General features: G+C 45.7%; 1 protein-coding gene across 6 annotated transcripts in view; it reads right to left on the bottom strand.

The window, feature by feature from the left end:
* FLVCR2 (FLVCR heme transporter 2) overlaps positions 1–12,871 on the bottom strand; it is a 37,590-nt gene that overhangs the window by 2,714 nt on the left and 22,005 nt on the right. Inside the window, exons 6-10 of one of the 6 annotated variants that reach the window (XR_004357495.1) lie at positions 8,154–8,264; positions 7,630–7,735; positions 7,036–7,147; positions 6,564–6,619; positions 4,293–4,417 (exon numbers count right to left, since the gene is read on the bottom strand). Coding sequence is in view for 5 of the 6 variants with exons in the window: in XM_032690075.1 (XP_032545966.1) it covers positions 5,812–5,925; positions 6,564–6,619; positions 7,036–7,147; positions 7,630–7,735; positions 8,154–8,264 (499 nt within the window). In the remaining variant the exon portion in view is untranslated. Of the gene's footprint in view, positions 1–4,288; positions 4,418–5,624; positions 5,926–6,563; positions 6,620–7,035; positions 7,148–7,629; positions 7,736–8,153; positions 8,265–12,871 lie in introns of those variants that run through there. The other 5 variants (XM_032690077.1, XM_032690079.1, XM_032690076.1 and 2 more) reach the window with 5 other exon arrangements.

The following is a 12,871-nucleotide window of genomic DNA, read 5'->3' as shown; positions in this document are numbered from 1 at the left end:
GGAAGCAAGAGATATGAAACAGTTTCATTTTGAGTAGGCTCTTACACAAACTGCAGGTGAAAAGGTTTTATAGAGATCAGCAGCAATATCCCAAAGCAGAGGAGTGAGATCAGGAAAGCTTCAAAGACATGTCTGGAAGCAAAAGCTGGGAAGCAAAAGCCAGGAAGTGCAAAGAGGTAACTTCTACAAGCAGGAGGGGTAGGGGAATGCATGCTGTAATGCTACACTTAGGAATAAGGCGAAAACTGCATTTAGACTTGGGAAACTCCACTAGAATGCACTATGGAAGCACTTAAGCAACTCTGAACAGGCTCCCCAAGAACCTCTGGTGTCCGAGCACCACTCACCTGCTGTGGAGCTACAGGAGCAGAGTTTTAGGAGATCAGCCAGTCTGCAAGGCTCCATCACCTTAGGAAAGGAAGGCTGCTCTCATAGCTAGCAGTCATAGTACTGGAAAAGGGCACAGAGATGACCTGCCTATGGCTTTGGGACAGTTGGAGAAGGCTATTTGCCACACAGTAAACATGAAAGGGAGGAGGGAAGTTTGGAAAGCAGAGGATGGGTACATTGTTTGTGCCTGCTACACAAAATTCTAGCATTATTTTATTGGCAGTATTTCACTAGAGACTGAGCATGGTACAGCTTCCGAGGGAAACCAGTAAGCTACTGAGGGTGGATGCTTGTCCTAATGACCTAAGCCAGCCTCTAAATCACACTGGCTTTGGAAGGAAAAGCTTTTGGGTATTCCACTGCAATCCAACAGATGCATCTTTGCATCCAGGCAAACATACAACCAGCAAAAAAGGTATTTGGCACTGATCGAGTCCTGACTTATCCTCTGTTATCAAGAATATGTTTCTCACACACACAAAAATCAATTTATCTACTACTCTATTAGATGGGCAGACAGGAGTCTCAAGTGCCCTGAACACACATTAATCAAATTTGCAAGTTTCAAAGAGGCCTAGCAAAGCCCACTCTGAACAAAAAGACAGTCCTGCCATTTTAGAATCCTGCACTCTAAATGATAGCTGCTTTCCTAAAAGCCCTCAAAACTTAAAAGTATTTCCAAACAAACATAGCCTAAGACTTTTCTTGAACAATTCAATCCTAAGTCAAAAGAAACCAAAAAGTATTTCCAAGCAAACATAGCCTGAGACTTGAATAATTCAATCCTAAATCAAAACAAACTGTGGCAGATCAGCAAAAGTGCTTTTTCAAAACGCAAAGAAACAATGACAAGGTTTGCATGGATGCTGGAAACTAGGAGAAAATGAGCCCAGGCAGTACACAGTATATTAATGAGTATAATGTGTGTGCTGAATCAACTGACATTACTACAAAACCTTAAGGCACAATGTTGGAATTGCTTCAGATGCACTTACAAAGGTAGAACACAGAGAGTCTCATTATCATGTAAAATAGGCACTTGATCCAAGTGTCCTGAGATTGGAAAGCTAACCCAGATGGAGCTCTGGGAACTGAGGTAGAGAAAAGTGAAAGGATTGTTGGAACCATACTACAGTTTTATTAATAGAGGACAAGGAGTACACAATGCTATTAGGCTAATTTAATCTACTAACTGCAACATCTGTTCAATTATAACCATTAGCAGATGAGGGCACTGATAGAAGACAAACTGCTACACAGCCAGTGGTACAGTGCTTCAGTGGGAAGTGTGAGGACTGCACAACTCTACGGCTCTGCATGATCTGGAAGCTCACAACTGACTCTTAAATGTCACTCTTCTCCTTGCAACAACCACAGATTCACAGAATTGTTTAGGTTGGAAAAGACCTTAAGATGACCCAGTTCAACTATTAACCCAGCACTGCCAAATCCACCACTAAACCATGCCCCCTAAGTGCCACATCTACATGTCTCATGAATACCCCCAGGGATGGTGACGCAACCTCTTCCCTGGGCAGCCTGTTCCAGTGCTTGACAACTTTTTCAGTGCAGAAATTTTTCCTGATATCCAATCTAAACTTCCCATGGAGCAAACTGATATTTCCTCTTGTCCTGTCACCTGTTAGTTAGGAGACCAACCCCCACCTTGCTACAACCTCCTTTCATGTAGTTGTAGAGTGCAAAAAGGTCTCCCTTGAGCCTCCTTTTCTCCAGGCTAAACACCCGCAGCTCCCTGAGCTGCTCCTCATAAGACTTGTACTCCTGACCCTTTACCAGCTTCATTGCCCTTCTCTGGACATGCTCCAGCACCTCAGTCTGTCTTGTCTGAACACAATACAAGAGGTGCAGCTTCACTGAGTATAGGGGGATGATCCCTTCCCTAGTCCTGCTGGCCACACTATTTCTGACACAAGCCTGAATGGTGCTGGCTTTCTTGGCCACCTGGGCACACTGCTGGCTCATGTTCAGCAGCGGTCAACCAACAGCCCCAGGTCCTTTTCCAACACGCAACTTTCCAGCCACTCTTCTTCAAGCCTGTAGCACTGCTTGAGGTTGTGACCCAAGTGCAGGATTCTGCACTTTATCTTTTTGAATCTCATACAGTCGACCTCAGCCCGTGGATCCAGCCTGTCCAGATCCCTCCGCAGAGCCTTCCTACCTTCCAGAAGATCAACGTTCCTGCCCAGCTTGGTGTTGTCTGCAAACTGAGGGTGCACTTGATCTCCTTGTCCGGTTCATTAAAAGGGGCTGGTCCCAATACTGAGCCTTGGGGAACACCACTAGTGACTGGGTGCCAGCTGAATGTAACTCCATTCACCACCACTCTTTGGGCTCGGCCATCTGGTCAGATTTCTACCCAGAAAACATTGTACCAACCCAAGCTGTGAGCAGCTAGTTTCTCCAGGAAAATGCTGTGTCAAAGCCTTTACTAAATCCAGGTAGACTACATCCACAGCCTTTCCCTCATCCACTAAGTGGGTCACCCTATCATAGAAGGAGATCAGGTTAGTCAAGCAGGATCTGCCTTTCCTTGGGACTTGTTGGGACCCCATTGCTGCACAGCTGAAAAATCAATAATGGATAATAATCTGAGGGTTGTACTGGGGAGGAAGCTTTCTCTTCACATCTTTAACCTTGGCCCCAGGAAAGCAGCAGACTTCCCTAAGAAGTAGGTCCAGTCTGCATACTGGGCCTTCTGTTCTGTCCAGAAGGGAGTCTCCTATGAAGATGACCAGTCTTTATGGAAGCAGTTTTGACACAGGGCATCAATACCTGAGCCTAATACTTGAGCTTTGCTTGCAGTGTCTGTTTTGCAACTGAGATGTCAGTGGTAACACTGGTAACTGCACCAAGCTAGGTCTGCTGACAAAGGCGATGACATAAACTTCAGCCATCGAAAAAGTTCCAGTATACCCCAAGTGGGTTTGCCCATCTCATGCAGCTACAGCTACAGCTCCTCAACTACTTGGTCCCAAATCAACACCACACATGCACCCTGCTAAAACTGCCAGACTGCAGCATGGAGACAACTTCAGAAGCACTCAGCTTGGAGAAAAATCTTTCCCTGCCCATGGGACTCTTACTTACACTTCCATCAAAGCATAGCAGCTTCATGGTCCCTGTAGCACATCCCTTAGCCTTAGCAGGATTAAGTCTGGATTTCCCAATGGATTCACTCTGGTTTTGCCTGTTAGTCCTGTTGGCTGCGGAACTAAGGGACACACACTCTACAAACACCTTGAAAAGCAAAGGGTAGCAAGGTTAACTTGGCAGACCAGCCAGCCATGTGAAGCAGGGGACAGTGAGTAATAAAGCATACCACCCCAAGCAAGAGCTGAGCAAATGCCAAGTGCCACTGAGATTCACAGACCAGCAAGCACAGAGCTTTAAAATTTTCAGGCATTCTTATACCAAATGGCACGAACCCAATGACTCTCTTATTGCTAGATGTTTTTAAACTTCCTTCTTGAAGTTGGCCATGCACCCTGGCTGTGATCAAAGCCCACTCTCTACAGGGTTCCTTATATCACCTCCAGCCAAGAAACTGGACTGTAAAAGTAATGTCAAAGAAGAGTCTGCCAATGTCTGCACCTCCTCTCCCCAAGAACTGACTGACAATTCAGTTCTCCATTTAATCCAGCACCAGGCTTTGCCTCGCTGCACCTATTTGAATCTCTATGACTCTATCTGACATGAGTCTGGTTGGATCTGCACTATGTCCTTGGATGCTGTCTTGTCTTTCCTCTCAGATGAGTACCTGAGAAGGCCAGAAAGATTCTTGATACTCTATGGCCATTGCTGTCACCCCAGAAGTGCTACTGGCTTGGTGTCTGTGCCACCCCGTGAGTGTTCAGAGAAGTAGATTAGTGCAGTTGTCCTACCTTGGTGTATAAGCTAGTGAGCAGGAGTGGGAATTGATGATTTACAGTTACAAGCTACAGTCCCAAAATCCATGATCTGATTGCTGCCTTGGAGTCTCTGAAACAACAGTCACAAGTCACCATCCCTGAAAATATGGAGGCAAGTAGGGAAGGAAATGAAAGTGGGACAAAATAAGAAAGAGAAACAGGTAAAGGAAAAAACCAGTAAAATCACCCAAGCATGTGTAAGGCAGCTATGCCACATAGAAAAGCTCCAATACCTTACTCCATCAGAACTCTCCACAAAAGCAGCACACAATGCCAAAGCCCAGCTTGCTGATTCCTGGCTGAGCCATCCATTTAAGTGCCAAACACCAGATTCAGCCTACCTTCAGTTGGTTGAGCACTTGTGGTTGGTTGTTAAGCTTGAGAAGTAGCCAGGTGAGCTCAGCCATGTGGAGGCCACATTTGGGACTGTGGACTGTGTCCATCATGACTTCCTCAAAGCATGACTCTCGGGGGAAGGAGTCTTGACTGACTGAGACCTGTTACCTCACACACATCCCTCTGGTTCTTTCTACTCTCAGTTCTGGAGGCTTTTAGGATTACAAAAATGACACCTGTGCCACCTTTGCTCTGGTCTCAATGCTCTCCCCCCTCCAGCAGCAAACTCTTACAATAATATTTAGACTGAAAAGATTTATACTAAAAATGGCTTAAGCAAAAATGTACAATTCATCTGGTGAGAGAAATGCCTAACAAATAGAAAGGACTTTAGTACTAGTAGGCATCACCTTCACTGCCAAATGACCTTGGGTCCTTTCCTGGGCCTTCCACGTACATGTTATGAATTAATTCACCATGCCACCAGCACCTCTCATTACAGTCCTGCTGCCTTAGGGCTTGCAGAGGATGGTTTGGCCTTACAATTCATCTTCTGCCTTTGACTTCAGAACAGTTAATGGAAGGATACAAGCAATTGGGTGTGTATCAAAACAGACTGGTCTTTACTCCCGCTCAACTTAGCTAAGTGTGTTTCAGTTAGCTGCATTCACACCAGGATTCTGGGAGAGCAGTTGTCTTCTAGCTTGGTCCTGTAGACCATGATGCTCACCACTGCTAAAATCAACCAAAGTTGTAAGCCTCAGAGCAGAAAAAGAAGAAGAAATAATGTTTAAGTTATTACAATGAGGGGGGGGGCTCCTACATCCAAATTGGATAAGTTGTACAGCCTTTTTTCATCCAACTAGTCTAGAATTATAGGTACAAGAACTACTCAAGGTAGCATGAACTCCCTTACCCTACCCTCTGCATTTGTGCTCAGATAGTTCAGTAAAAACAAAACCAAAATACAAATCAAAAAGCATGTATTTTGTAATTGAAAATCCACCTTCCTGAGCAGCTGGTCAGAGAAGACCTGCTTCTTGGACCTTCTGGTCTTTCTCCAGACTGGACTGGTTAGATTCTCTGGACGAGGGCAGCACTGTCTTCTGAATAGAGCTGACTCCAGCTGGCAGAGAACTGAGATTTACACACTTTGCTAGTCATGGTCACTGACGGCTTCCTGAACATTGAGTGGATCTCTCTGATAATGTCGTAGAAGAGGAGCCCGGAGGAATAAGGAAAATTGCCTCAACCAGTCCCCTCCCTTTCCCTGCAGAAAGAGCTTCTAAAAGTATGTGTGCAATTAGTTCACTAGAGGCCCCCTCCCACATGCAAACAGCTGCATTTATTGCACAGCATGTCACAGGGACATCACACCCCAAGTTCTGGTGAGCAGATATGAACTAGTAGCCTTGTCCTCAGCACTCTGCAAAGTGTAAGGAGCCAGGTTGCTCAAGCCCTCATTTGGGCTTTGTAACCCAGTTTCCTCCGGTCACATATACTGAACCCCACTTGGCAGCTGATGGCAAGGAATAAGAAGAATAACGCTAGGGGCCAAGAATAATAGTTAATCAGCTCTAAAAAAGGGCAAAGCACTGAAGGGCTCAACACATTTTCAGGGGAGAGAAGTGAGCACAGCACTGCCCTACATCTGGCTCTAGCCAATACAAAAATGTGTGAAGCCCTGCAGACTCCCAAAGGACCAGAGCCTATAGATTCTGCGTGACATTAACAGTGAGCAAACACAGGCCTCAGCAGCTGGATGTGCTGGAATTACATCCACCTGTCGGAAAATGCCAACAAGGAGCTTCTCCACAAGCCAGACCCTTTGCTAGAAAGGAGAGAGGTTGCGTGTTGTCCTGAGCTAGTAACTGGGACACAGTAGGGGTTGAAGGGGGGTTTACTCACTGTGTGTTCATTTTCCAAATTGGCCTGTTGTCTTCGAAGATCAGCCTTAATGAATGCTGGAACAGAGGGAGGAAGAGAGATGTGAAGGCAGTTAAGTCACCATGCAGAGACCAAATCAATTTCCCCAGGATTCAAAGGAGTAGCAGAAGCCTCTTCCCTTATGTTATGGTGAGCAAGGGAAACCATTCTCCTGGATGAGGCTGAGAGCACTTTTGAAACAAGCAGGATACAGATTCCTTATTGCAGCATGCAGGAGATGCAACCTTGAAACCCAACCAGCAGCCAGAGCAAGAAGCCTTGGATCTTCTTTTTAACACAGATCAGATGCTTAAAGAACAACAGCATTGCTACAGGACTACTGTGTGGGTTCTGGCCTTACCTGCAGACACCACAGCACACAAAAGCCCTTCAACTCATATGCCAAGCTCAAGGGGAAAAGTCAGAGCAGAAGAACACTGAAAATTTTAATTACCTGTCATAACGGTCCCCAGGAACAGGAAGGAACAAAGAAAGAGGTTTCCTGCCTTCGTTCCAAAGCGATCCATGATTTGCCCTTGGCCAATGGTGAAAGCAATACCAAAAATCTACAAACAAACAAAGCCAGTGTCCAGCTGTACTCCTATTATAAAGCAGCCCAAACAGCTTCCCAGCTTTACCAAAGTGTCAGAGCATACAGGCCAGCCAAACAGTTGCCCTAGTGAGGCTAAAGTTCGGTTATAAACACATCCAGAGGCACATCCTTGCAGCTGATGGGATGACAAATGACCCTTAAGGTTGGAATCCCATCTCTCACTGTAGAAGAGTCAGGCCCTAGGCTGTTAGGAGCAATGTTGGAAAAGGCAAGGGCGACTGGCATCCTGATGGATTTTCTTAAACAGAAACAGAATGTTTCTGTTTGCCACTAGAGAAATGCTATGGGGAACATAAATCAAAAAGCCAGGTCTCAGGGTGCTTAGATCTACAGTACATTACACTAATAATGGATAAGAAAGAGAAGTCAAGGCTTGGAACTACAATTTAATCTTTGCCTAAAAAGAGGCAAGCAAAGGGAAAACAGCACACTTACCTGTGCTGAGACATTAAGGAGCCCTGATGATGTTCCTTCTGATTCTGGGTATGTCAACTCTGCAGCAAACTCAAAGCCCAGCGGAAGGTATCCTGTCATGAAAAAACTGTAAAGAAGCACACAGAAAGGAAGATTCAGCAACTGTCAGAAAGAAGACTGAAGAGGCAGATTATGGCCCATAGCTCTAAGGCGCATCACCCCCAGCACGGTCAAACAGCCACTTAGGTAGACATGCTTTTCATTCTTGTCCATTGGTCACCTATGGTATCCCTGGCTTTCCAAATGTTTCCACTTGATTGCCTGGAACAATTAAGGCAGATGCAGCTGAGCAGGGTCACAATAACGTCCCTGACTCTAGTGAAACACATACAAGTGAGAGATGGGAAAAGCAGATAATTTTTTCCTTAAACCATGCAGGAGCCATGCACACACTATGTCTCTCCCCAGTCCCTCATGCACCATCAGCTTGGCCTCCCTGCTCATCTCCTAGCATGTCGAGGAAAGCAGCCTGCACATGAACTTACCCCAGCGTGCCAGCAGTCACAAAGACCACCCAGAGATGGCCTAGGCTCAGAGTGAAGGTGTAGATTATCATTCCCACTAGAGACATGATATAGACGACTAGGGTTGTCTGTCTGCAAGAAAAAGCAGTCAAGTTTTCATTTAATCCAGTCCTCCTTTTTGCCCACAGATCTTGGTATAGCTTGTAGCACATGGTTAAAAAAAAAAATTAAAAAAAAATTGTACAGCTCTCTCGCCACTCCTACCAGAGACAGAGGAACTGGACTAACAGAGAGCATGAAAGGACCTGTGCACACAGTAGGGCAGTAGAAGGAAAATCCTACCATGGGCTGACAGGTGCCTTGTCATGTCCTGTACATGCCACTTGACGGGGAGAACAAAAGCCAAATAAAACAACCACTAATCTTTCTTGGGCACCCATCGAACACACAGGAGCTAAGGAGATGGAGCCCTCTCAAGCAGGAAAAGCAAAAGAAAGAGATGTCAACACTGCTACAGTCTTATGGCCATATATTTTTCAGTGCTGTCCAAAACAGCTTCATTGCTGCTCCCTTCTGTTGTTTAAACTGCCTGCTGTAACTGGAGAGGTGATGTGCAAGCCAGGTCGCCCTCACAGCCTCATCCTCAAGCCACGGGATAGTGCTAGTTCCACAGCCAACTGCAGCTGAGCCACAAGCTCTTGTCTCTGTGCAGAGGAGACAAAGAGACCTTGTGCTCAGGAAGCATGCCAGGCAGATCCTGGGAACAGCCAAACCTGCAGCCAGGCCACGTGAGGATCATCAGTGGACTCAGTACTGTGAGACACATGCAGCAGTCCAGGCCAGCTTTAGAAGATCCAAAACGTTTAGCAATTGTCATCCCTGACTAAACACCAAGGAAAGCCTTCCCACATCAATAAGACCAAGGCTCTTTTTAGTACAAGAGGCAGCTAGTAACTCTTCATAGTACATAGCTTTTAGGAGGGAAAGGAGGGAAAGGAGTATCCTTTACCTGACTCAAATTCCACCAGGATTTTGATAGTTGAACAGATATCAGAGTTAATAAAACCTTTTCACCATTGTCTTTTAGGAAGAAGTTAAAGGTATAACCATGAGCTGCTTGTTTACTTTCAACCAAATTTTAGTCTTAATCCATCAAAGAATGTGTTTGATACCAGTTCCTAGAATTCTACTGAAGTTTTAGTTTTAAAACTCAAACTATTTTCACTTTTCCTTTTTAATGCAAATGACCACTGCCAAAAATCCAACCCCAAGTGGGCAGATAGTATTATAATGGGTAATAAAATGTTTCCAGTACACTGAATTACTACAGATAAATCCAGACTGTTCTAGCTAAGGTTCTGTCCTCCCTCACTGCTGCAATGACTGCAGTCAGTGTGGTCATACTCATATGTCAATTCTTATCCAAATACAGGCCTTAGAAGCTAATTTCAGGCTTCAGCTATTGATCCATACTTACAAAGGTTCACCAGACACATTTAATGTATTGAAAGGCTAAACATTTTGCTGTGACAAGTAATGTTGTTGTGTATCAAAGGAGTAGTTTAATCCCTTAACCTCCAGAATACATTCTTTCCAATGTTTTCAGAGGAAAAAAATCATCTGTGAAGGCGAAATGAAGGGATGGCTTACTTCTGTTATAATTCACTGCAGAGAGCTTCTACATGGCTGGCACACAGCCTGGAGGCTGCAGACGAAGAGCTAAAAGATCTACTGAGCAATTAGAGAGCAGTTCCAGAAAGTCAAAGAGATATAAGTAAAAGCCTTTTTCCGCTCAATACAGGTTCCTCAGATCTCTCCCATGAGTTCTTATGTCTCTCAAGCCTTAACAAGCAGCCACGGAGAAAAGAGATGATTAGGAAAAGACCTCAAAGCTAGAATTAGAGCTCTGTGCTTGGGCTACACAGACCAAGCTTGAACTGGGTGCTCCTTCCATAAACAGGAGTCTCCAAACTACACAGCAGTAGTAAAATACACAGCAGTGCTAAAATACAGTGCAGGTCTCCAAGAGGTGGCTGTGGCCCTAAGAAGTTTAGTTGCTGCCAGCAGCGACACTCAGCTGGGGTTTTGGTGGGGTTTTTTTCTCCCCACAGCCCATTTTTGGCTCAGTGCACAGGTCTTAGGATAGTCACACAGCATCTCACTCAGTTTCCTAAGCTTATGATTCAAGTACTACATGTGATTTGTATCTGATTCTGTATCATGACAGTTGCCAAGAGTTGCATTTTGCCAGTCATCTCCAAGCAAAGGTGATGAACAAGATAGTGACCAGATGTGGTTGGGACTTTGTTTCACATTGATGCTATGTCATTAGTCAAGGTGCAAGAAAGAAGTTCCCAGAACATGCAGTGCACCACTGAGAACTAGAGCAGGCAGGCTCGCTGAAGCAGACAGCTCTTGAAAGTGTTCTCCACTGAAACTGCAGAAGTAAACAGGGGGCACAACACAGCAAACTGATCTTGCCATGGGTACCTCATCTAGTGTACATTTAGCTGGATCTAGGGGACTAGAGTTTTCCTCACTGACCTTCCTGAATCATTAGGCTGCAGAAAGATAAAATGTATCAACAGACCCTTGTGAAAAAACAAGACCACAGGCTTGAGTGCTGTGGGAATCACAGACCGGGAAGTGCCCTGAGGCCACTCGCCTGAGCGCTGCCTGCTCAGGACAGCCGCCCACAGGAGCTGAACAGACAGCCCTGGATGCAACTCCCGCTGCAGGAAACAGCCTTAAACACACAAGTAGACTTCTGCTGGACCCGACTTTAGCAAGACCTTGCTCCCCCGAGCATACCACTGATGACAAAAAAGGAGATTTAGTACTCAACAGTCCAAGCAAGACCCAAAAATTTTAAGAGGGTTTAACTGAAATACTGGCAGACACTGGTGAACAGGGAAACAAAGAAATCACTGGGGAAAGACAGCGAGGCAGGGTGTTTCTCAGGAAGCGGCCTTTGTCACTAGAAGACAAGAATGCTCTGTGGCTCTGGGGGCACTAGGACATGAGAAGAATGCCAGTTTAGCTTAATAAGCCTCTTATCATAGCCATAAATCTTATGGGAGAGAGAAAAGTACAAAGGAGAAGCAGATTCACAGAGGACATTGGCACTGCATTCTGGTGTTTTTAGCAACCTGTTCTCATGATGGCTTCATAGGGACTCATTATTATTGTCTGGAAAACTGACAGCCTACTTACCAGGCTGCCTAGTGCAGTGTGTACAAGTTAGGAAGTTAGGCATCCTGCTACACCACCTTAGGAAAGCTGGGGTTAATCCAGCTCTGTGCTCTGGGGTTTGGGAATGAAGCCCTGCGCACCCATGTGGAAGCATTGCTCCAAAGGCACTGGTGCCAAGTCTCTGTGGCAGTCAGAGGACGATCTGTGAAGGAGCCAACACGCTTGTCACTTAGATGAACCTAACTGGCCCTGACACTCAGCTGCCCTCCCAGTCACATTCCCTACCCTTCTGAAGAGGCAAATTAAAGAGCTCACGCAAGGGACTGTGAGAAAAGAGAGACCTTGGGGGAAAAAAGCCAGACAGGGCCAGCATGAGCAGGGAACAGGACTGAAATGAAGAACACAACTGCTGTTCAGTCAACTCCAGAGGAAGCCTCAGAATATGCAATGGGCATGGCCCAGCCCAGCCTTGTCTCAGAGGGTCACTTGGACGAGGAAAGCCAAAGTGACAGGACCAGACTCACAGGGGACTGACTGCAGCTGCGAAAACACAAGTCAAGCAATATCTGAAGCAACAAATGAACAAGCTCAGGGAGGGAGGAGGTAGAGGTCACAGCCACCTGCAACAGTTTTAGCTGCTCACTGGGATGTTGTGTGCAGCTCCAGAATGCTCTGCTGTACAGACTGGGATGACAGATAGCCTCCACAGGCTTTGCCATGAGGACATTCCAGGCTGCGCAAGACCCTGAACAAAGGCCTTGTCCCTGTGCTTCCAGAAGAATCTCATTGCTGAAGACATTGAGGTGTCAAATGCTGGAGAAGAGACAAATTGGAGAAGGCTGGTTTCGTTTTCACCACCCCCTTATCCTTTAGCACTTGGTTTTATGCCACTTTCTTCCTGTATAAAGGTCACAAAAGCGGACAGCCTTGGTAAATTGTTTATATAAAACATATGGCAGGACAGGGTAAAGACATAAGCACTACATAAGGACTAAGCTGGGAAAGGGCTACAACAAGAAGGCTCAAATTGCTGGTCAGGCTGGGCTGAGAGATCATTCACCTTTCAGAGGAAGAGATCCAAGCGCCCCATTCTCCATTATCTAAGTCTTTCCTCCCTCCCCCACATTTTAATGCACTTTGGACCTGTACAGATCTAAGTTTAAAACACCACTTGGGGTCCTCTGCCTTGTCAATGGAGAGAGATGGATATTTCTGACGTCTTGCCTTACAGAGATGCAGCAATGAAAACAGAGAGTGCTGACTGCAACCAGCTGGATGTGAGGCCATGGGAACACTGCACTTAAAACCAAAGCATGGCCAAAGAGAAGTGATGATTAATTCAGTCCCCAAATACCTCATTTCAAGTCAGACTCCCCTACAAATAGCAATACACCCAGCAGTCCCCAGGTGTCACAACGCCATCCCTCCTCTGAGCCAGGAACCTGAAGGATGCACATGGAGCCCCATTTAACTTTACGTCAAAACTTTAAAAGTCTTTTCCTAAATTATTCAATGATTCTAAAACGTGTTCTTTTGAAGAGGTGGGC

This window comes from Chiroxiphia lanceolata, chromosome 6 (assembly GCF_009829145.1).
Source record: "Chiroxiphia lanceolata isolate bChiLan1 chromosome 6, bChiLan1.pri, whole genome shotgun sequence".
Lineage (NCBI taxonomy): Eukaryota > Metazoa > Chordata > Aves > Passeriformes > Pipridae > Chiroxiphia > Chiroxiphia lanceolata.
This window is presented reverse-complemented; position numbering and strand designations above follow the sequence as displayed.